The 24,978-nt window shown below is 35.2% G+C and overlaps 3 protein-coding genes across 4 annotated transcripts; 2 read left to right on the forward strand and 1 right to left on the reverse strand.

Moving 5' to 3' along the window:
- Positions 1-135: 135 nt before the first annotated feature.
- On the reverse strand, positions 136-6,523 carry LOC127657064 (survival of motor neuron-related-splicing factor 30-like). Of its 2 annotated transcripts, none has more exons than XM_052145707.1 (6): positions 6,492-6,523; positions 5,665-5,784; positions 3,734-3,876; positions 3,445-3,603; positions 973-1,126; positions 136-775 (listed from the first exon to the last, which is right to left on the reverse strand). In XM_052145707.1, the coding sequence occupies exons 2-6, from the start codon at positions 5,782-5,784 to the stop codon at positions 638-640; spliced, it is 714 nt and encodes a 237-aa protein (XP_052001667.1). In that variant the 5' UTR covers positions 6,492-6,523; the 3' UTR covers positions 136-637. The 2 variants fall into 2 exon arrangements, with proteins under 2 accessions (XP_052001667.1, XP_052001668.1); XM_052145708.1 differs by having other exon boundaries at positions 6,367-6,499.
- Positions 6,524-9,653: 3,130 nt separating this feature from the next.
- bnip4 (BCL2 interacting protein 4) lies at positions 9,654-12,380 on the forward strand. Its single transcript, XM_052145870.1, has 5 exons — positions 9,654-9,853; positions 10,289-10,436; positions 10,551-10,617; positions 11,430-11,656; positions 12,059-12,380. The coding sequence occupies exons 1-5, from the start codon at positions 9,811-9,813 to the stop codon at positions 12,102-12,104; spliced, it is 531 nt and encodes a 176-aa protein (XP_052001830.1). The 5' UTR covers positions 9,654-9,810; the 3' UTR covers positions 12,105-12,380.
- Positions 12,381-14,519: 2,139 nt separating this feature from the next.
- On the forward strand, positions 14,520-24,483 carry ebf3b (EBF transcription factor 3b). The gene is made up of 16 exons (XM_052145232.1): positions 14,520-14,635; positions 14,853-15,009; positions 15,195-15,258; positions 15,471-15,526; positions 15,753-15,826; positions 16,055-16,123; positions 16,704-16,785; positions 17,309-17,426; positions 19,207-19,340; positions 19,509-19,635; positions 19,863-19,951; positions 22,393-22,461; positions 22,627-22,787; positions 22,849-23,066; positions 24,173-24,252; positions 24,469-24,483. Exons 1-16 carry the CDS (start codon positions 14,547-14,549, stop codon positions 24,481-24,483), a joined length of 1,602 nt encoding a protein of 533 aa, XP_052001192.1. The 5' UTR covers positions 14,520-14,546.
- Positions 24,484-24,978: the final 495 nt, after the last annotated feature.

Here is a 24,978-nt window from a genome sequence, read left to right on the forward strand (position 1 = left end):
GTCAGTTGTAACTTTGTACATCTTTGAAAAGAAAACTCTTTCATTGAAATGTCACAGACCAGCTATAAAAGCATACAACAATTTACTGTGACAATTTTTAGATCTGTTGTGTAAAAAAAACAAAATTCTTAGTATAGAAATGTCAACAAATCAATGTTTATTCTTCTCAAATATGTAAATATACAAAACTGAAAATCAAATTTAACACAACAAATGGGCTGCAGAACAGTTACTACACAGAGGTGGAGAAGCACAAGAGAAAACTGCTTAATCACTTCCACAACACCAGTCTTCCCTGACTTAAAATCATATGCGCTTTACATATGTTTGTTCAACACATCATAAAAAAACTACAGGGCAGAGTTCTCATCCTCAATAAAACTAAACAGGAACTGTGGGAGCTGTCTTTAACTAACAACTCTGTGGACTGATGTTTTATTAATTACAATGTCCAGAGACTCCTTTAGTACAGAACAGATCCAACACCCCAAGACTAAGCACCCACAATATCTGGAATCCTACTCTGGAAATATAATTTCATGTCCAATCAAAACTGTTTCTAATTTGGCTCAGAGTGGGATCTTGTTTTATTTTAATGGTGAGTGGTAACAGATGGACACAGAAAGGACAATATAAATCACTGGGGCATAAGATGCCTGACATTATACTTTGAAGTGTCGTTGTAATGTGTCATGGGTTTATCTGCAATACCACACGTGCCGACTCCAACCTTTCCATTCACGCTCTCTGGAGATGCAAATATACTCCTCTTCACCTACAGAGGGAAATCATAAAACAACATTATGAAAGGATAAAAAAAAAAATTCTATTGTCTTTTTGTTCTCCGTGTGGTGAAAATAATTAAGTATGAACAAGAATTGAAATCCAACAAGCATCTAGTGGACTCTTTGAGGAGTTTCTATTGAGACCTCTGGTTTGCAGGATTATACGGATATTCTCTCTCATACACACCTGTCCTTTCTTATTTTTTGAATAGGCTTTATTGTTAAACTGTTGCCATTTGGATTTCTGATCTTCTCTTTCCTGCTCTAGCTCCTTCATGCGCAGCACTTTCTTCTGGGCCTTCTTTTTTTTGTATTCCCTCTGCTCAGCTATCAGCTCTTTCCTGAGGACAGATAAGACACACAATAAAAAGAATGTAATGTGTTCTCAGGCATCTCCATACACAGGCATTTTAATTTAAAACTTTTTCAGTTAAAATATTTCCAATCCCATCTTAATATGCAGACAACGAAGTAAACCATTCAGAAATTAATTCTCAAAAACATATAAATTAGATTAAAATAGATAAAAATTCCTGTGTTTGTTTTGTGCGACCGACTTATACCTGCGACCAACAATGTTACTCAACCAATGGTGTGAGTTGGGGGTGATAAAAGGCAGAAAGCTGTTTATTTTTGCAATTCCATTCTCTGGCGCAAGTGTTGCAGAAATTACACAAGTTTTAAATGTGAAGGGTGTAATATCTGCACCACTCATGGAAAATTGTTTTATATTATTAAAATGTGTTAAGTGTCAATGTTTACAATCAAGAAAAGTCAACCTATGAATGGCTTACATAGTTATCTCTGCATTTTAAATAAATACAGTTGAAGTCAGAAGTTTACAAACACCTTAGCCAAAACATTTAATACATTTAAACTCATTTTTTCACAATTCCTGACATTTAGTCGTAGAAAACTTTCTCTTTCCTACTTTATTTTTAGAATTTTAAATGTCAGAATAATAGTAGAGAGAAAGATTTTTTAAACTTTAATTTTTTTCGTCACATTCCAGTGGGTCAGAAGTTTGATAGTATTTGGCAGGATTGCCTTTAAATTGTTTAATTTGGGTCAAACGTTTTGGGAAGCCTTCCACAAGCTTCTAACAAGAAGTTTTTGGAATTTTGGCACATTCCTCCTGACAAAACTGGTGTAACTGAGTCAGGTTTCTAGGCCCCCTTGCTAGCACATGCTTTTTCAGTTCTTTTTTCAGATTGGACTGAGGTCAGGGCTTTGTGATGGCCACTCCAATACCTTGACTTTGTTGTCCTTAAACCATTTGGCCACAACTTTGGAGGTATGCTTGTGTCATTGTCCATTTGAAAGACCCATTTGCAACTGAGCTTCAACTTCCTGGCTGATGTCTTGAGATGTTGCTTCAATATATCCACATAGTTTTCATGATGCCATCCATTTTGTGACATGCACCAGTCCCACCTGCAGCAAAGCACCCCCACAACATGATCCTGCCACTCCCATGCTTCACGTTGGGATGCTGTTCTTCGGCTTCCAAGCCTCACCCTTTTTCCTCCAAACATAACGATGGTCATTATGGCCAAACGTTTACATTTTTGTTTCATCAGACCAGAGAATATTTCTCCACAAAGTCAGATCTTGGTCTCCATGTGCACTTGCAAACTGTAGTCTGGCTTTTTTATTGCAGTTTTGGAACAGTGGCTTCTTCCTTGGTGAGCAGCCTTTCAGGTTATGTCGATATAGGACTCATTTTACTGTGGATATAGATACTTGCCTACCTGTTTCCTCCAGCATCTTCACCAGGTCCCGTGCTGTTGTTCTGATGTTGATTTGCACTTTTTGCACTAAACTATGTTCATCTCTAGTAGACAGAATGCATCTCTTTCCAGAGCAGTATGATGGCTGCGTGGTCCCATGGTGTTTGTACTAGTATACCATTGCCTTTACAGATGAACGTGGTAGCTTCAGATGTTTGGAAATTGCCCCCCCCCCCAAGGATGAACCAGACTTGTGGAGGTCCACAATTTGTTTTTCAGAGGTCTTGGCTGATATCTTTTGATTTTCCCATGATGTCAAGCAAAGAGACACTGAGTTTGAAGGTAGGCCATAAAATACATAGACAGGTACACCTCCAATGGACTCCAATTAGCCTATCAGAATCTAATTGGCTAATTGCCTAAAGGAATTCTCCAAACTGATAAAAGGCACAATTAACTTAAGTGTATGTAAACCTCTGAACCACTGGAATTGTGATATAGTCAATTAAAAGTGAAACAATCTGTCTGTAAACAATTGTTGGAAAAAATTACTCCTGTCATGCACAAAGTAAATGTATTGCAAAAACCATAGTTTGCTAACATGAAGTCTGTGGAGTGGTTACAAATGAAGTGGAGTGGTTTTAATGACTTCAACCTAAGTGTATGTAAACTTCTGACTTCAACGGTATAAGAGAAAGTATTTTTTTTAAAAGAAGAGGAAATTATTAATAAACAAACAATATGACACTTTACATTTAAAGTTGAAGACAAGTCTTAAAAGACAATAACAAATGTGTACCACTAATCTGTTTCGATTGGTGATACTTAAACTGAGATATAGAGGTAATTTGTCTTGGAATAACATTCTCTAGAAAAAGCCTAATATAGATGGCATATATCAAAACATTCTCATTCCCACATTTACTCACTTGGATTTGGGCTTCCCCCCCTCCTCATCCCTGCTCTTGCCCTCCTCTGAGGCTTTGAGTGCATGAAGTGGCATCACCTCTGCATTTCCATAGCCAGAGAAGGTGATCGCTGCCGTACCGTTCTCGCTGTCAATCTCCTCTATCTCTGCCTCATACACCCTGTGAATCACACAGCACTGTAAGCATGTGAGTACAGAAATATACAACAATCCATACCCCAAATGTAGTCGACCACATCCCACACACCATCCAATTACAGCTAATCAACCCAGTACTGTATGATACTCACTGTCCGTCATGACTCCAGACGGCCATACAACGGTCTCCGACTCTCCAGCTGCGAGTAGACGAAGCTGCTTCTAAACTTTTGTCACTAGCCACGCCCTCCACTGGCTGTGATGTCAACAGGTCTTTTGTCAACTCAATCACCTCCTATAGGTACACATAATAGCAATGATTTGACAAATGTACTTACTTAGGAGACTTCTTGTCTTGTCAGCTCTATCGTGTTGCAAATACAGGCCATCAGGCTTCAACCTATGTGACAAAAACTGTCCCTCTGAAAAACATGGCAGACCACTAGATCTATTAATGCAGGTATGCTATTTAGGGATACACCGCTATGATTTTTTTTGGCTGATTATGATTTTAACCATAGGCCGATACTTTGCCTTTCTTTTTTTCATGAAATCACGGTTTAACTTTGGAATTACGCTTTAAAAATGTACAAAAACTTTTTATTGAACATGGATTTAACATTACAAATTCATACTATGCACATGTTTGGCAATTCCATGTAAATATCAACGACATCATGGAAAAATACAAATGTTCACTAAAGGTTTAATTCTGTATTATGGACAATGGATATCACCATCCAGACTGCTAGAGGGTGCACTTGCAGCGCTGTCTGAAGTGCTGAATGCAGAAAACACAGCCTTTTAAGGTTTAGTAATTGCACAAGGCCATATTGCGATTTCAATCTTAATTCAATCAATCATGCAGCATTAATAGATACCATACTGATGAACAAAAAAGTCAAAGTGTTCTGGTTTCAAAGCGTTTAAGATGGTTTCCCTCATCACGTAGCCAATACGTCAGTGCCATTCAACTGTCACGTCCATTTATGCAGTTCTTTCCACATTACCATAAGAACGAGAAAGGATAAAAGTAAAAAATTACATGTTCTTAAAGAGTCCCAACCCTTCTACATATTGTGGATATTATCATTTCTGTAATGTGCATTTAAAATCATTATCATTTCTGTAATGTGCATTTAAATGCAAAGACTTTTTACCAAGTGCAGTGCTTATTATTTATAAATAAACCATTGGTTTATCATATCGGCATTTTCATGCAATTTGGTTAATAATTGGCCAATAAATATCGGCAGCTGATACATTGGTGCATCCCTAATACTATTAGTTAGCAAATTCATTCATTCCATTAAAGTAATAGTTCTCTCAAATTATAATTCTCTCATTGTTTACTTAAACTTATGCTTTCTCAAATGCATATGACTTTCTTCTGCACAACACAAACGAAGATATTTTAATGGAGATATGTCTGTTTGTCCATACAATGCAAGTGAATTGTGACCAAATGTTCAAGCTGCAAAAAGTAAATAAAGGCAGCATAAGGATAATACTTCAGACACCAGTGGTTTAATCTATGTCTTCTGAAGCAATTTAATCAGTTTTAGGTTAGAAAAGAAAAAAAATATGCCTTTTTCACTATAAATCTTGTCTCTTTGGCAATCATGATTTCAAGCTCGATTAGACTTCCTAGCGCCATCTAGAGCTCTGCTCATGCGTCAAGCACTAGGAAGCGTAATCATGCATGAAATCATGACCATGCCAAGTGATTACAATGGCAAGATGTACAGTGAAAATAGTTAAATACTGTTCGGTTTCTCACCCAAAAACAAATGGATCGCTTCAGAAGACATGGATTAAAACACAGGAGTTTAATGGATTATATTATGCTGCCTTTAAGTACTTTTTGGAGCTTCAAAAGTTGGTCACTGTTCGCTTCCATTGTAAGGGGAAACACACATCTTATCTCCATTAAAATATATTTGTTTTTGTTCTTCAGAAGAAAGTCATGCGAGTTTGAGAAGACATAAGGGTGAGTAAATGATGAGTGAATTATCATTTTTAGGTGAACTATTAATTTAAGCTCCACTAATGGTCAAAAACAGTGTACAATCCTGCCCCAAACCTGAAGATCTTTCTGCAGTTTAAGCAGATCTTCATTTTCTTGATCTGTAGAGAGCGCGGCTTCCACCTGCTGTAGCTGAGCCTTATAATTGCTCAACTGCTTCAACAATTCTTCAGACATCTGTAAACACAGCAAAGCAAACAGTTTGATTTCACACAAAACTTCTATTATTCTACATACACATTTTTAACAACAAAAATAAGCATACAGCCAGTCAGACACGGTCATGGAGTTATATAATGAGAAGCCATCCATATATTTGCATAGCTATATTGCCTTATTATAAATACCTCCATACGGTTACTTAATATTATCAAATCTAATGGTAAAATGTTTAATTCAGATGTCCTGTTAGAACATGATAAACAAGCCAAAAACACTGTAAAGCAGTTTACACATCACCACTGCAGAGATTTCTAGAAGTGTCAACACACTGAAGTGACTGAATCTTCTCTGCACTGTTAGCAACAGCCACTAGCTCACAAACTCTCAAGAGGACTAATGTAAACAGCTACATGGACCATATGTTGTACACTCATAAAAGAGATAATATTATCTATATGTGGTGGATGTGAAATCTTTATTTTAATCCAAATTAAACGCTAATCTGCGGCTCGTGCTCAAAAGCAGAGCTCGAGGCCTCGCGTTTAGCATGTCTATATTTATATACACCGAATATATATTCATTAACATGCGTCTTACCTCTGCAATTTTTATTCAAATGTTTGTGTGAAATTTGATAGGATTAACACGTTAAAGTATCCCATGCACTATTGTACTTTATTAAAAGGAGCGTCTGTTCGATTAACGTTTTTATTTTCTCTTACCCTCACCGAGTACACTTCTTGCCGGATATGACGCTAGATTCTCGTGTGATAAGCGTTCTCGCGATGTGTCTATCATCACGCATTGCAGTACTTTTCCTACCATTGAGTTCGAACTCACTTTCACAAAATCAAATCCTGTAAATATTGTCCCTTGCAAATGGCATGTGTTTCTATCCCAAGCACAAATGCGAGGATGAAAAAGTTTTGCAATAATTGCTTAACTTCATTAAAGGTAACTTCACACAGTTGCATTTTTCCAGAATAACAGCAGGAATCTGTTTGAGAAACCCTGTTAAGACTCACCTACAAGTCTCACACTGACTTAAAAAACACACCTGCTCTTGAAATATTCTCTCATGAAAGATTGATAGTGTTGTTTACGGAAGAGGATTAGGGCCAAGTAATAATAAAAAAATAAAACCATCTCGAGAATAAAGTCATTATAATGCGAGATTAAACTCGTTAAATTTCGAGAAAAAAGTCGAAATACAATCTTGAGAATAAACTCATTAAATATCGAGAATAAAGTCGTTGTGTTTCGAGAAAAAAACTCGTTAAGTTTAATCTCGCATTATAATGTCTTTATTCTCGATATTTAATGAGTTTATTCTCAAGATTGTATTTCGACTTTTTTCTCGAAATTTAACGAGTTTAATCTCGCATTATAATGACTTTAATCTCGAGATGGCTTTATATTTTTTTATTATTGCTTGGCCCTAATCCTCTTCCGTAGTTGTTTGATTTGTTGGACTTGAACTTAAATTGATTGTATTCAGCATCAAAATAACATCTCTACTGATTCTTCACCGCGCATTTGTTTGTGTGTTGTAACTGTAGCTATTATGTATATTTGCAGCTACTAATGTTTGATTTACTCTTAATTTGGGCCTTATTCGTGAAACACGAGCAGATCAAATTTGTACATAATCAAAACTATTTAAAAAGATTATGACAAAAACAAACGAACACATAAATAAAGAGAACATTAGGCCTTAATTATGAGCAGAATTTTTTTTTAACGATTCTTAAGCAAACTGTCATATTTAAAAGGAATATTCAGAATTCAATAAAGTTAAGCTCAGTCGACAGCATTTGTGGTATAATATTGATTACCACACAAAATAATAATCATTAAAAAAATAATCATCTCTAAAAAAAACATTGGTCACATTGAGGTAGGGATGGGCGATACCACACTTTTAGGATTCGATACCGATACTTTTTCTTGCATTTATTGGCAATTTTTGTCAATAAAAATATTATTAAATTTAAGACAAATCACAAGACAAATACAGACCATTTAAACAAAATGTATTATGGTCAATACATAATAAAATAAACATTTAAATAACATAAATATGAAATAAATAAATTAAATATGAATAATACACATTTCCACTTTTCTTATTTCTCAAAAAGACCAATCTTGGTAGAAAAAGCTAAAAGGAAAGAAAAATAATAATAATAATAATAATATTATTATTATATATATATATATATATATATATATATATATATATATATATATATATATATATATTATATAACATCATAACAATTTTATGTTTCGAGCCTCTTTTGTAGAAGTAAACATGTAACACTTCACTGAAGCAAAAACAAGACGTCATAAAGATCATAATAAACTAGGATTTACTTATCCTATAAACCTGCATAACAAAGACAGTTGTTCCCTGAGAAAATGAACTTGGAAAAATGAACTAGAAAACTGTCACGCCTTTAGTGCACTCGAGATATATCGTCACACTTTACTGAAGCTTCAGATTGCTGTTCAGAAAAAGTATCATATTCACATTTTTTGCTTTAAAACGATTACGCCTCTGGCTGATTATTTCTCCGGCTCTCTGCTGGAACAGACGTTGCAACAGTTCCGAGGTATTTTTTCGCAACTTTGTTCAGCAGTGGAAATGTGGTTTCGTTTTTTTTCCACCAAATCAAAGGGTCCTCACGCCTTGGGATCACCTTTTCCTCCATGTATCTTCTCATTTCAATATATGCATCTGTGTTTGCTGTGCGTTTGCTCTGAAAAGCCACAACCCGACTATCAAACTCCCGCCATAATCCCTTGGATGATGAACACTCAGCAGGTGTGTGTAATCGTCGGCTGTGTCGCTCATTCGCTCGTCTCCTGTCACGTGACATGGGCCAGCTCAATACGCTGCCAGGTACAGCCAGGGGTGTCCCGGCACATAGGAATTTAAGGAAGTAATCTAAAACAGCTGAAAGTGATACATACACCCCCAATTATAATTTTTTAGTTTATATCGATATTTTTTTAAGGAAATCGATGCCAAATGAGTAGCGTGAGTATATCGATCTATCGATACCACAGGATCGATACGCCCATCCCTACATTGAGGCACTTACCAAGGAAGTGAATGATGCCAATTCGTAAACGTTAAAATGCTCACTGTTTCAAAAGTATAGCCACAAGACGTAAACAATACGTGTGTTATCATGATTTTAGTGTGTCTTACTAACCATTTCTGTGTAAAATTATAGCCAATTTTAGAACTTTGTTGGCATGATGATGTAATGTCAACAAACCCTCTAACCCTAAAATGGCTGTAATATATAGATCAGTGATCTTGACTTGTATTGAACGAGCTGTATTCCTTAATATACGTGGACAATTTACGTAAGAATCGTTTTACTAACTAATTTGTTTCTGCTCGTTTTCATGAATAAGGTCAAATGTTTATTTTCATGTGATAAGCTTTATGGCTGTTTTCTAAATTGTCATTTTGTTATGTTTTTATCCTGTTGTAAAGCAACCTGGAGATGTGGGAAAGGCGCTGAATAAATGAAACTTTATTATTATTTGTATTATTATTATTATTATTATTACACACTCTATTAAAATACATCCTTTGTAAAATGCCCATATTGATATTATTCTTGTTTTGTATAAGTACTATTTTCTCCAAAATATTAGTTAATGCCTGATGTTTGTTAAGAGTACATTTTATTGTTTGTAAATTTAACGGATTCAAAATTTAGATGACTGAAATTTTTACTTAATTACTTCATTTTATTTATTTTATTTTATATTATTGTATTCAATGTTCGCGCCCGTGTACTAGCCCACGTAAGGTGACATGATTGGCTTACCGACTGACCAATCAGCGCCCTGATTCTATCTGTAAACAAAAGATTTCGTCAGTGTTTTTCTGGAGAGCGATGTTGTTGTCCCGTATGTCTCTGAGGGCGAGCGACTTTTAGTTACTCAATCTTTTATTCACAAACAAACAAAATATTGGTCGCACTATATTTTAGAAGCGTAAATAAAATATTAACAACGATGTCGACGCTGAAACTTGTAACTCAAGAAGAGAGTCTGCATGGTAAGCTGTACAAATGGGCTCGATTAGATCACGTAGCTGCATCGATAATTAACAACAATACGAACACATCAGTAACAATTAATATTATTTCACATTCTTAATGGTTGTCAACAAATGTGCGTCTTTTTTCTTTTGTAAGGCAGTACTTCAAATCCGGTCATATTGCTAAGTCAGCAACTTCTTGCTTTCTAAAGCAAACATTTTTTTTTTTTTTTTGTATTGGTATAAATGTTTGTAAAATAACACAAAATATTATTTCTAATGAGTGAAATTTATATGACCTATATTTTTAAACGGATTATGTTGGGATTTAGTAAATACACAATTACATAATACTTATTTGGAGCTTGGTACATTCTTTGCTCGTTTGGTTCAGTGTCTGTTAGACCAAGTGCTATAACTATCTAACTATTCTGATCTACTTTTCTCCACCAGACTCATGGGTCAAGCTGCACTTTGATTCATGTAGTGAGCATAGTGAAGACACGCCAGCAATGTGTGATATCACAGACCTGGAGAAAATGCTTCTGGAAGCACAACGCGAGTCCAGCAGCAGTTCACGGACAAGCTCTCACTGTAGCAGGTGTGTACAAACCTTCATGAAAAGTGTGTGTACATGCAAGAATTTGTGTAGTCAGTTAGATGAAATTGCATGACAGTCTGATTACGATGGCTAATGTGATTTGTTTCTCCCTAGTCCTCGACGTGTCCAGACACCTCCACTCATCAGTGCTGTCTCCATCAACACACACACCAATACGCAGGTAAAAGACTCAAGGGCGTAGCACTCTTTACACAAAAAAAAAGGTGTTTCGGCCCCCCACACCTTTCCAAGCTAAACCCATGCCGAGTTCAAATAGTGGATTTGTATTCTTTACTTTTGTTACTTTGGGCTGATTGAGCGACCATCCCACCAAACACAGGTGAGTTTCCGGAGCCGAAACAACCATTTTGTAATAGGCCGTCAGTCAGACAGTCTAATCAACGCGGCTATGTTCATTTCTACAAAGTTGCTTTCAACAATGCTCATTTATCCATGTTGTTTTATCGGCATTGATGTTGATCTAAATTAATAATGTAGAGATTAGGAACACACACGTGAGAGTTATTTATCGGCATATCGTTCATGATTGGCAGCATTATGTGAATAATGTATTCAAGTACCAGCTTGTGCTCAGTCTGTTTTGTCATATGTGGATCAGAAGCAAGTGCTCCACAAGATGCGCTTTATTTTTGCAGCTAATTTAGCAAATGTATATTAGCAATATACATACTGTAATATGTAAATTCTGCACTAAGTGTTTGTGCAAGCCACCTACTGATAGCTGTTTCCCCCACTTTTAAAATGACTGCTACACCCCTGAAAAGACAACATATAATTTACTGCATGGGTTTGCATCTTTCAAAATGCAGTTCATGATGGCTTATTGACTCTATTTTCAATATACAGTGCATATGTCACGATGTTTGTGTCACAATGTTTCCCGTAGCACTCCTAGAAACATGCTATGTTCACTGAACTTGCATGCCTAGAGATCAGTGATACTGGAATTAAGTTTTGCTCTGTCTTTTCCAGGAGGAAGTTGTAGCAGAGAGCAAACAGGAAACTGAGGCTCTTATGAGGATCTGTAACTGGTCCAGCCGGCCAGAGAATGTGCCACCCGCAGCATTTATCATTAAACGTCCAAAGCAGAACCGAGTGTGCAACGGAAACACTGACAAAAATGAAGAAATGAACACAAACTTGCTTAAAATACTGCTACCCTCCCTAGTCTTCACACACATCATCATGCTTGGGTTGGGGTAAGGCACTCATTTTTTAGTTAAAAGTACAAGTTAAAAATTTGTTTGACTGTAAAGGAAATTGTACAGTATATTTTAGGGGCCATTTCTTTTGTAGGTTTTCACCATTTTACCCTGTCACATTTCTTGCCCTGTTTAGTTCATTTTAAATGATCCTGTGGTCCTGTGACATGTACATTTTAAAAAGTACAAATTTCATGTAGTCTAATAAAAGGTCCTAAAACTTTATGTATAATAATAATAATAATAAAATGCCAAAAGTTTTAGATGGATAATAGCATGTCACACTGCTCAATTTTTCAACTGTATTAATGTCAACTACCCATGTACAAAATGTGACATTCTGTTTCCAACTTCTGTTCACTGTTTGACTGTTTTTTATCTCTCTCTCTCTCTCTTCAGGATCTGTATTGGACGGCGCCTCTCTGCTCAGTGTTCTGTTATCTAAGTCATAGCAAAAGTGTTTGTATGCTGTGTGTCAGGATCTCTCTGGGATAGTCTGTGTTTTAACTAGAGAACCTGACAACCTCTTGCTGGAATCCCATTTGTTGTCCTCCAGGGTAAATGCAGGACTACATAAGATGACACTATAACAATATGATGAACAGAAACTGTCAACAATAATTGAATACGCATATTCTATATATGATATGTTATGGTAAATGAATAAACTGCTGCCAAAATCCATTTATGCTTAATAAAAAAATAAAAGAAATTTAAACTTTTGTATCCATTCTTATTGTTTTTTTGTTTGTTTTTTTTAACCCTGCTGATAATATTTCTGTGACTAAGTGGTGTTCTCAGTTCTAAGAACTGAGTTGATCAATTGACTTGATGTAAGGGTTTTCTCCCAGCAACCACCAAAAGTCTGTTTAGGAATAGTTCACCCAAAATGAAAATTCTGCTCTTTTACATTCCACAATTGTAAATGGAGATCAAAGCTGTTGAGTTCCAAAAATGAAAAAATAGAATTGATGTACCATAAAGGTGGTCTATATTACTCCTTTATAGACCATTTTAGAATGTTGTATTACAAGTAGATATTATGGGCTCATTGCGGCAGCCAATCTCCAAAGTAGGTATTGCAGCGGCCTGGAGATCCCGAAACGGGCGGGCAACTCCAAAATGGGACAGCACTTTCACCCACGGTAAGGGTCAGGTTAAGGGTGGGATTAGGGGCTCTGTATGTCTTTTCTGGTGGTTTGGAGCTCTGCCAGCGTCTATATCTTTCTCCAATCCCCTGCCTCCTAGACTGTCATGATTTATTTTTACTGAGGTTTTTGGAACAGCAGGTGGCAGTATGACCCAGTTCTTCAACCATTTTTTGCTTGATTTTCTTTCAGCTGATGTTGTAACGTTGTTACACTTCTTCTAAAATGTACCAAACTAAAATGCAATCAAAAAGCAATTCATTTCTTAGTAATCATTTTCATCAGGGAAGTGTCAAGTTTTCATTTCTTCACAGTCATTCATTATTTAGAAGTTGGATTTTCTATTGGATTGGAGCAGCAACTCAAGACGTATTGTTTTAATGTTCGCTACAACATGGATCTTAAATGAAAAGTATGATTTTAATTTTTTACCTCAAAATCACATAATTACCTTTAGATTACAGATTGACATCAACTATTTTTGCACACAACAGTGCATGCAAAAGTGCCCCATGTTAGAAAAGGCTGTTAGAAACAGTAAATGTAAAAGTGTTTGCCTTTTAGTTAGTGAGGGACGGGGAAGAGGGAAGAAATTGTGAGGATTTGATGATATGACATTTTGAACAGCAGCTTTCGTTAATGCCTCTCTAATGTGTGAATATTTGCTAAGAAACCTGCAGGATTTCAAGAGCTTGTTTTCGCACATACAAAAGTGTTAATTGTTCAACATTAAACATCATTATCCTCAAGATGTTTAAAAAAAAAATGGGATAGTTGTCACATCCATCTTAAGGAAGGAGGTACAGGTGACTAGGCTACTTTATTATTATTATTATTAAAAATGAAACTACAAATACACACACAAATAGAAATAATTGGGATCATGTCATAGACATATTACACCAAATAAATTGCTTCACACGATGCTCCAAGGAACTTCGAAGAATATCATTATTCAATAGAACATGTAGCCTACCTTGGTAATATGGTAGTGATGAAATTGCTAACCTATATTATTTGGTCATTATTAAATCATAAAAAATCATTTTTGTGTATATGCATTATTTTGGATGTTTTCTGGAGGGTTTTCACCCATTTTAACTGCTCTGATCTTCTTGTTGCAGAGTTGATGCTCTGTAACCTTCCTGTAACCTGCTGGTATGACTGCTATTGCTAAACATATTTAGATGAAAATTACATAGATTCAGTGATTTTCATTTAGCTTGAGAGTTTAGTGTGAAATGTTGATTTATCTAATTTTGTGCCCACATTTAGGACTACAACGCATAAACTCACATTTAAAATTTGTTTTAAAGACACGTCTACATATTTATTGAACATAAATGTTGTAATATAGGCTATAGGTCCAGATGTATTCTTCTCAAGTAGTATCCTTGTCCTAATTCACTCGTTGTCATGTATCGGCAGCACAGTGAATCGAAATGACTCCACGCAGTCCCATTTCACCCTTTATGCTGCGCGCGCACTCTCTAACTTTCAAAAGTGCTGCTATTAAAACGAGTGTTTTACATTCATGTGTGTCACAACCACGCCTACACAACATCAGAACATTTAACCCATATTCTCATGCGGTTTGTATTTCGTTTGCGGGAGTCCTGAGGGAGAAGGAACTTTCCAGTCCGCTTCTCGCGCATCCCTGTGGATTCAGAGTCAGAGCGCGGGAAGAGTTCCCGCCTTTAATGAACGCGATTCAGCGAACATCAACAAGCGCTGCATTCATGAAAGAGGAGCCTCTGGCTGGTCTGGGGTCAGTTCGCCCCTGGTTGCAGTCAACTGGACTGGTAGATGCCAATGTTCCTGCACAAAGGTAGGCAGGTGCATGCCAATCCCTTATGTGCTGTCAATTTTTTGTGGCTCTTTTTTCATCCGAGTCACGTGATAGTTGCTACTTATCTAATATTTTTGTAAAATGGAGAAAGTCTGCAACTTCTTTTATCAGCATGTCCATTCTTTAAGTTTATTTATTTATTATGTTTATTATTAGAATAGCTCATGTCCGCTCGGTCTCCCTTTTTCCCCCACAGGGGTGTAGGTCTCGTCCGGGCGCACTTCGAGAAACAACCGCCTGCCAACCTGCGCAAGTCAAACTTCTTTCACTTTGTCTTGGGGCTGTATGACAGTGGGGGTCAGTCTGTGGAAATAGAGTGCACTGCGTTTGTGGGCTTTGTAGAAAAGGAGACGGTGAGGGGAATCTATTAATTAATTAATTAACGTGGAATATACTGTATGTAACATGGACATTGGAATGTAAAAAATAAATAATACTTTAAAACACATGGTAAAACAACAAAAATGAAACCTGTTAGGTTATTGATGTCACATAAGACAAAGCATTTTTTTATATATATATTTGATATTTGATTTAGGAGCCAGTAAATGAAAAAACAAACAATGGAATCCATTACAAACTCCAGTTAATGTACAACAATGGTGAGTACAGCACATTTATATAATAACATTGACATTGGTTATTTTTACTTTATAGTTTAATATTGGTATTTGCAATTTTTGCAATATATTTATTATTATTATTATTATAAGCTATGGGCTGCTTTATAATCTTTCTATGGAAATAAGCATGTTGTGTCATTTGGATGCTGTCTTATACATTTGTCTGTTTTGTATATTTTAATCTCTTTTAGGAGTCAGAACAGAGCAAGATCTGTACATTCGTTTGATAGACTCTGTCACCAAACAGGCAAAACATTCAATGCACTTTCTTCTTATTTACTAGAAAGATTTGTCTCTTAGCACTGAGCACTGCAACAGACAAACAAGAACATTTATCGTTAATGGCTCCTCATCCCATATACCTGGAAAATATTTAACCATTATTATTCACACTTTTTAATACATTTTTATGTTTCTTTACAGTATCCTTAAATTTATATTGGAATACTTTAATTTAACCTCTACTCTTTCAGGCAATTGTTTTTGAAGGTCAAGATAAAAATCCTGAAATGTGCCGTGTTCTTCTTACACACGAGACAATGTGCAGGTACAGTGATCCAAATGTCTTGTGAGAAATGACATTAAAACACACTGATAGACACAATCACAAGTACACACACAAAAGCAAAGAAGAAGAGGTTTAAAAATGTGACCAGTGTTTATTGCATTCATTGCTGTGTTTCAAATGTTGTTGTACAGTTGACATAATGATATATATATATATATATATATATATATATATATATATATATGTTTATATGTGTGGATTTTACAGTCGATGCTGTGATAAGAAAAGTTGTGGAAACAGAAATGAGACGCCATCAGACCCTGTCATTATTGACAGGTAGGACATTATCACAAAGCCAAATTGTACTTTATTGTAAAAAGTAAATAACATAATTACTTTGGGGTTCTATATAGAACCTTATGGTTCTTTAGACATCTTCAAAGGACCATTTATGCCAAACATTTTCTATTTACAAAGATTTACAGAAAAAATAACCCTCTTTGCACAAAAGGGTTCTCTGGGTTGACAGTTGCTTAATGTGAGTATGTTTGTCTGTGTGTGTGTGAAGCATAAATTTAATTATTGAAAGTTTTGTTTATAAATTGTTTTTGAACACACTACATTTCTTTTGCATCTGCATTTCATACTTTAGAGAAAGATTTAGGGAAAGAAAAGGTTTATATTCAGTTTCTGGAATCGAGGTGATAATATTCCTGGAATTTGAACTCTTTTCTGCAGTGGGGATAAAAGCCATTTTCCACAGGCAAACTTGCACTTTCATCTCTTTTTTTCATCTTCTTTTCAGAAAAAGACCCTTTGATTCACACAAATCTTTTTACATGTTTGCAGAGGAAAGGTGCAAGCCTTGGCCTCTAGATATAAGAGACATAATGTTCTTTTTTTGTTGCATACTTAGGTTCTTCCTGAAATTTTTTCTCAAATGTAATCAAAATTGCCTGAAGAACGCAGGGAACCCACGAGACTCACGTCGTTTCCAGGTACACACAAGTACATAATGTACATGCATATTTTCACTGATATTCTGTGATGTATCTGGTTATAGATAAGTTTAATCAAGATGCAATTTTGATAAAAAAAAAAAGTATTTTCACTGATTACTTTCTTACATAGTAATTTTATCATAGTAATTAATTTTAGTCCAATATTGTGCCGTGCAAATACTGAACTGATGCTAGTATGTGTGAATTCATACCACAAATAGTTAACTTTGAGTTACTTTGATTTAATATAATTCATTCAAATTAATAAACAGTTATTTATAATTGTTGTGCCTTATCAGAAATCCTCTTTGTGTGTAACCATTCCCTGCATTAATCTGTTTAATATTAGTGCAAATGTAAAAATATTTCACCAAAAATCACGAGAGAAATCAGACTCTTCAAATCAGGCCGTATGTGCCAGCAAAGTTATAATTCTGCTCCTCATTCACTATGTAAACTGTCATTTCAGTGTATGAGCACTAACAATAAAACTTAACAGTAAAACCTCTGTGCTTTGTAGGTACTGGTCTCTACCACAGCCTCCGTTAAGGGCCATCTTCTAGCCATTTCTGATAACATCTTTGTCCATAACAATTCAAAGCATGGCAGAAGAACAAGACAACTGGATTTGATTGAAGGTAAAGGCAAACACATAGCAAAAATAAATTAATGATATAAGTTAATGAGTATTTTTTTTTTCTTTTGCTTTTAATATAATGTATATATATATATATATATATATATATATTTGTAATGCACTCAAAAACGTAAGTCATTACCTTTACTTAATTAAATCTTATAAAGTTTTTACAAGCAATTTATTATCTTTCATTCAGATTAAGTTTCATTGAGCCAAAAAAATTAGCTGGATTAGGTCAAATTAATGTACTATAATAGTTTTAATAAAGTTTTATTAGGTTAGTCAAACTAAAATTATGAAGGTTTTATTCAAATAATTTTCTTATGCTGGTGCAACTTAATATATTTTAGTAATTACATAGCACTTGAAAGTGAAAGTCCATCCTCAACCTAAGCACAATCACAATTCTTCACCACAATGGAAACACCCGAAAAGGCATAACAGATTCTCTTTTTTTAAAAATAAACATTTATTATTGCCACCTATTCTCATCTTGCTCAAAAATGCATAAAATAATACTTCATTTCAACACTTGTTCTGCGTATCCATGTCCCATGCAAAGCATGCTGGGAAATGGAAATCCCTTGCCTAGTTTCATTAATGCTACATTAACACCACAAAAAGTATTCAAGGATTCCCAACTCAAACGGATTAAAGGAATGTTTCGGGTTCAATACAAGTTAAGCTAAATCGACAGCATTTGTGGTATAATGTTGATTACCACAAAAATTTATTTTGACTTATTCCTCCTTTTCTTTAAAAAAAAAAGCACAAATCTGAGTTTCCGTGAGGTACTTACAATGGAAGTGAATGGGGACAATGAAAGTGAACTTGGCCAATTTTTGGAGGGTTTAAACAAAGAAATGTGAAGCTTATTATTTTATAAAAGTACTTGCATTAATTCTTCTGTTAAAACCGGTGTATTGTTTGAGCTGTAAATTTGTTTAAATGGTCATTTTTACAGTCGTTTTAGAGTTTGTTGAAATTATATCATCATGGTAATGAAGTTGTAAAATTGGCTATAACTTTAAACAGAAAATGTTTGTAAGTGATTTGATCATACTAAAATCATGTTTACACACATATCCTTTATGTCTTGTGAATGGAACCCATTCACTTCCATTGTAAGTGCCACAATGAAACCCAGATTTTTGCTCTTTTATTATGCCAAAAATGCTTTCGATTGAGCTTAACTTGTATTGAACTTGGAACATTCCTTTAAGCAATTTCCATTTTACTAATTTAAATGGATTAGACAGTAAAACATTTCTTTTTTTTTTTTATAAAATCAAGTTGTGACAAAAGTTTCTAGAATTGTGTTGTTTTAGTTTTAATTTTAATTAAGTAAACTAAACTAGCCGCAAAAATAACTTTTTTGAGTGTACAATAATTTATAATTTTTTTTTACATTTATGTCCATATAATTTGTTATAAAATTGTTTTGGAGTGCACAAGAGCTAGTTTTGTTTTGATTGTCTGTTTGCTTATCAAAGGTTCTTGGAAAAAAGTCAGTTAGGAAATGTGAATGCACTTATGAAGCTATGGGTGATTTCCAATCGAAAGTGAGCATACCTGTGCACTACTCACTCTGAAGGGAGCATGGCATTACTGTATCAATGTACCCTTCTGAAACCTTCTTGTGGAAGGGCCCCTAGTGAAAAGATGAATTCTCTCACTATTGTTTGGAATGACATCCCCTTCCCGCATTGCCCTTCAAGGCTGCAAAAATGCCATTTGTAATTTGCCCAATATTTGGGCTAATAATTGTGTTCATGCAGCTGAAGTCCCCTGCATTAAGGCAATCAGTCCAAGTCAGGGTTGGACGGCAGGTGGAGCATCAGTAATTGTTATTGGAGATCAGTTCTTCGACGGCCTGCAGGTGGTTTTCGGGACAATGGTGGTCTGGAGTGAGGTACATATGTGACTTTTTACAAATGTATTATCACAAACTCTTGTGTCTTAAGCTCTTCTGCCAATCCAAGAATTAAAACATTTTCATTGTTTTCTTTACTGGGTTGACTCAACACTCCAGTCAGTCCACAAATATGGCAGACTGATGATTTGTTTCACTTTGATATAGGTGATCACACCACATGCCATTCGTGTAAAGACTCCACCTCATCACATTCCTGGTGTTGTAGAAGTCACACTGTCCTACAAATCTAAACAGTTCTTCAGGGGAGCTCCAGGACGCTTCGTTTACACTGGTAAGAGATTTGATTTTTAATTATAATTAAATTTTAAAGAGATTTAATTATAAAATAGGATATGTTGCAAAATGCAATAAATTGAGAAATGCAGCGAGATGAATGTGATGCCGGAGAAAGGCTTGCAAAAGAAACGATGTTTAACACCCACAGTTCTTATTTAACCTCTAGACCTCACTTCCCTGCTCAATTAGTTATTTGCTTTGTTGTTGGTTTCTCTGTTTTAGCATTAAATGAGCCATCAATTGACTATGGGTTCCAGCGCCTGCAAAAAGTAATTCCTTGTCATGCAGGTGATGTGGACAAGCTGCCAAAGGTGAGACAAAAAATAAGAAGCAATACTAAGTTAACTTACTCACTGTAAAAGTTCCTGGATTGTGTGCAGGTATAAGGATTTAATGGAGTGTTCTAAAATTGTCAAATTTGGCAAATTAATGTCTCTGAACAGGATTATAAATCAAGAGTTTGATGGACTTTAAAATGGGATTTATGTCTACAAATCATTAACAATAGCATTTTTTAGTTCAGCACTTTGAGCATTTTATTCTATACATTTTAATGCTATTAAATTAACTATTTCCACTTATGTGCTTTCAGATTCCACAGCCAGTACCGATTCCTTTAACTGTGTTCTTATATAAATATCACAGTTTATCATGTAGGGTTGAACTTAATGGCAGCTTCCAACAGGACCTTAAAGGAGTATTCAGGGTTCAATACAAGTTAAGCTCAACTGAATTATGGCATAATATTGATTACCACAAAAAAAATCACAATATTCACCTTATGTGCCAGAGAAGCTAGCACGCAGCCATCTTGAAAATGGTGTCTCGGAACATCTGTTAAAGCGTTTCTATAGATATCTAAGGTATTGATGTCAAAGTGTAATTAGCTAGCAAAGTGGATTTATTGGTTATAGAGTTGTCAAAAGCTAATATGAGTATTTTAAAGTGTTCAGGGGATTACAACTGAAAGCAGATCAGGGAGATTTTAAAACAAGAGTACTTCACTCATAAATACACAAGATCCTTCCTTCACGCTGTGGACATACTGATATGCCTCTGTGCTCATGAAACTCCTAGAGACAACACAAAGTCAATAAAGATATCTCTAGAAGACACCTTTGACCATCTTCTCAATTCTAATTCACCCATCGTGTTATAGTTAAGGCATTAAACCAGGACAGAGGGAAGGGTGCTACTATATTTATACACACACACATACATACACATATACATGTGAAAGTGTATGTGTTATATTCCATTTACAACCATTTTAATCACATTTAACCTCTAAGAAGTGTAAGGTGACAAATTAATTTTAATTGTAATTTTCTTTAATGTTGAACTTGCATGTGTAATAATATGAAATTTCATGTCAACTACACATTATTATTACACAAATTATTAACAAGTTGACACATAAAAATTAAGCAGAATTACAAATATTACAATTAAACGCCTGTATTATGAAAAAGTGCAGTGTGTCAAAGCTGTCTGAATGTGATCTGCCAGGTCCAATTTACCTCTAAACGAACATTGATTGACAGAAAAAACACCTCATAAGCATTTTCACAAAGTAGAAGGGTGCTGTAGACTCCCACACATCATTTTGCCGTGCTCCCACACATAATCAATTTTGATTGACTCTTCTCAGTAGCTCCAACACAAACAGGAGGTTTGATGACAAAATTCGAAAGAGTGAAGCGTGGAAAAGAAGTGGGCTGAATAAGGTGAATAGCCACAAGACATAAACAATATGTGTTTTACCATGATTTTAGTGTGATAAAATCGCTTGCTAACCTTTTCTGTGTAAATTTATAGCTAATTTTACATCTTCATTGCCATGATGATGTAATGTCAACAAACCCTAAAATGACTGTACAACTCTACAGCTACAATAATAGATGAGTTTTAACAGAAGAATTAATGTAAGTGCTTTTATAAAATTGTAAGCTTCACATTTCTGCCTTTAAACTCTCCAAAAATTTGCCCCATTCACTTCCATTGTAGGTGCCACACTGTAACCTCGATTTTTGCTTTTAAGAAATAATCAACATTATGCCACAAATGTTGTCAATTGAGCTTAACTTGCATTGAACCCGGAATATTCATTTAATTGATGCAACTATGTGAAATGTTTGGCTGAAAAAAGCCTTAGAATCTACAGTGTGGTGCCTGAGGTGTGTGTGTGTGTGTATGCTGATCTCACACTGATCAAAGCTGTACACAGCTGTTTGAATGGTTTGCACAGATGCCAAGCAGTTATTTGCTAATACAACAGATCAGAGTCTTTCATGTTGAAACAGCAGCAGTCATCTTGTACTGTGCTGTCGACATATGGACCAGGAGGAAGATTTATTTACAACAAACCTCTGGGAATCTGGCAATGTGAATTGCTGGTATTTTTGTGTGTGACTGAGTGACGTGATGTGTTTGGAGATAAGACTGATTTTTTTTTTTTTCAGTTTCAAAGTACTTTATTGGCATGAATGTTTTACATACAATTTTGCCAAAGCATCAATACACACAGTAAAGAAGGTGAGAAAATAAATTGAAAAAGACCTGTAGTTCTGATTATGGATGTCCTGCGTCATGAAAATAATGACACACTGAACTCGGCCACCAGTTAACCAGCCTAGTGCACACACATACTGTATATGATCAAATAATTGCAAACAAACACAAACAGAGAGACAGAGTGAGTTGTAACAATTTAATAATGCACAAATAGCTGTAAATAAATTGTGATTGACAGGAGGTATTGCTGCAGAGAGCTGCTGACCTCATAGAGATGTTTTATGGAACGCCTCATAACAAGGTAAACGTGATATTCAGATTGATTTACTGTAAAATCAATTCCCCTCCCTGACTTCTTTGCTTTTGTTTGCTTCATTGCTTCAGTCATGATGAGATAAACTGCTTGATCATATCTTAAGTGGGAAGTTATGGCACAGACATACTTATATGCTTGTGTGTGTGTCTAAAGGAGATGATTCTAAAGCGTGCATCTGACATAGCAGAGGCCCTCCACGGCATCCCTCGAAACACAAACCCCTCCCACTCGAACACACACAGCATAGTGGGGGTTCACTTCTTTGATGGACAGTTACCAGTGAACAGTGAGGTTTCACAGGAAGTAGAACGAGGTAGGCTGTGTAGGAAAACTCCATCCACAATAGTTTTTTAATGGATGAATGTCTCTTTTGGTGAGTTTCAGTCTGACTTTAATCAGTGGCTTCATTCCAGGAAGCACATCTCAACAGTTTGATTTCAACAATGGCAACATCATCATGAATGGACACACAAGCACTCCCTCATCCATGCATGAGCACACACAACCATGTGCACGTCGCTCTATGCCGAACTTATCCCTGGCTGCCACACAGGGGTTCTTAGACAGTTCCACATCCGACATGCAACACTATATCGGTAAGACCACATCATACTGTATGTCTAACCATCATTTCCATGTATTCACAATTTGGGGTGTGTTGAGGGAACAAATTTAATAAATAGTTCTAAATGCAACAAAAGTATATATAATATATATAATAAGTTATTATCCTAACCATCATCAGCTATCAAAATCTACACATCTCCTAAAGGAATAATTCACACAAAAATAAAATTCTCTAATCATTTACTCTCATGTCATCCTAGATTTGTATGACTTTCTTTCTTCTGCTGAACACAAACTAAGATTTTGTGAAATATCTCAGCTCTGTGGATCCATGCTATGCAAATGAATGATGGTCAGATCTTTTAAGGTCCAAAAAGCATATAAAGGCAGCATAAAAGTAATCCATATGACTTCAGTGGATAAATCCATATCTTTAGAAGTGATTTCATAGGTGTGGATGAGAAACAGATTCATATTTAAGTTATTTTTTACTATAAATCTACTTTTGCATTTTTCTTCTTTTGTTTTTGGCGATTCACATTTTTTGTGCATATTGCCACCTACTGAGCAGGGAGGAGAATTTATAGGAAAAAGGGACTGAACTATTTATCTGTTTCTAACCCAGACTTATATTGCTTCTAAAGTGGATTAAACCACTAGAGTCTTATGGATTCGTTTTATGCTGCCTTTTATATGGTTTTTGGACCTTCAAAGTTCTGGCTCACTTGCATTGTATGGACCTATAGAGCTGAGATATTTTTCTAAAAATCTTTGTATTCAGCAGAAGAAAGTCATACACATCTGGGATGGCATTAGGGTGAGTAAATGATGAGAGAATTTTCATTTTGGGTGAACTATCCCTTAATACTGTATATGCAAACACAAACTAAACTACCTTACCTAAAATACATCAAATATATATTAAGCACCAAAGGTTATTACATTCAGGACCAATTATTACATTAGTGCCCTCTACAGATGTACAAAAAAACTCATAATAAAAAATGCATGGATCATAATGACAATTAAATTGAAATGTATCAATTATAATTACTATGATAATTCACAATGAATTGCATTAATTTTCAGCTGTAAATTTCATCTTCATTTTTCTCCTCTTCTGGTGTTTCTATAGTGAAGCAAAAAAGTGCATTCGCTCCTGTTCTGAAGCTGCAGTCCTCTCCAACACAAGTTAAAATCATTCCCATCCATACAGTGAGTACATATGCAGGAAAATAAATACACAGACACTGCTCACTAACACCTCTTTCTATTCAATCCCTTTATTTGTAGGCTAAAACACTTGTACATATCATCGTCATACATGCTACATTGGGGAGTGTGATACACACATATGGAAATGTGTGGAGTGTAAACATATGCATATGCATTTTCATATGATATATCCATGTCTCTATTTGTCTTTTACAGCCTTCCATGGACTAATGATACCATTTTGTCACCCTCATACTTTCCCACACATGGACAAACTCCATTCAGAACCTCTGTGTCTTGCTCTGTAAGTTCAGGAAATGATGGTAACTATTTAGCAAGCAACACAAAAACAAGTAAATATATCATGCATATATAATGTTTGGCATAATCTTTCCTAAATTAATGTCATACAGAGCTAAGAATCCAGTTATGTCATAGTGTTTTACTATGATAATACAATATTATGTCATTATTTATATTTGTGTATTTATGTATTTGTTTATTTATTTTGCACTGTCTCAATTATGTGCACATCTCAGTGAATTGTGTATTTGTGGTTTTTATATTGTCATTCTTGCACTTGAGGGAAATTAGGATGTAATTCTTAACTTATTAGTGCCTGTTTTCACCAATGCATGAATGGATAATTTTGCAATAATTAAATCTGATATGTTATAGCTCAGATTGTGTCTGTCACATAGCTGAAATGTAGAACTACTGTGTGAT

Source organism: Xyrauchen texanus, chromosome 16, assembly GCF_025860055.1.
Source record: "Xyrauchen texanus isolate HMW12.3.18 chromosome 16, RBS_HiC_50CHRs, whole genome shotgun sequence".
In the NCBI taxonomy this organism is placed as follows: domain Eukaryota; kingdom Metazoa; phylum Chordata; class Actinopteri; order Cypriniformes; family Catostomidae; genus Xyrauchen; species Xyrauchen texanus.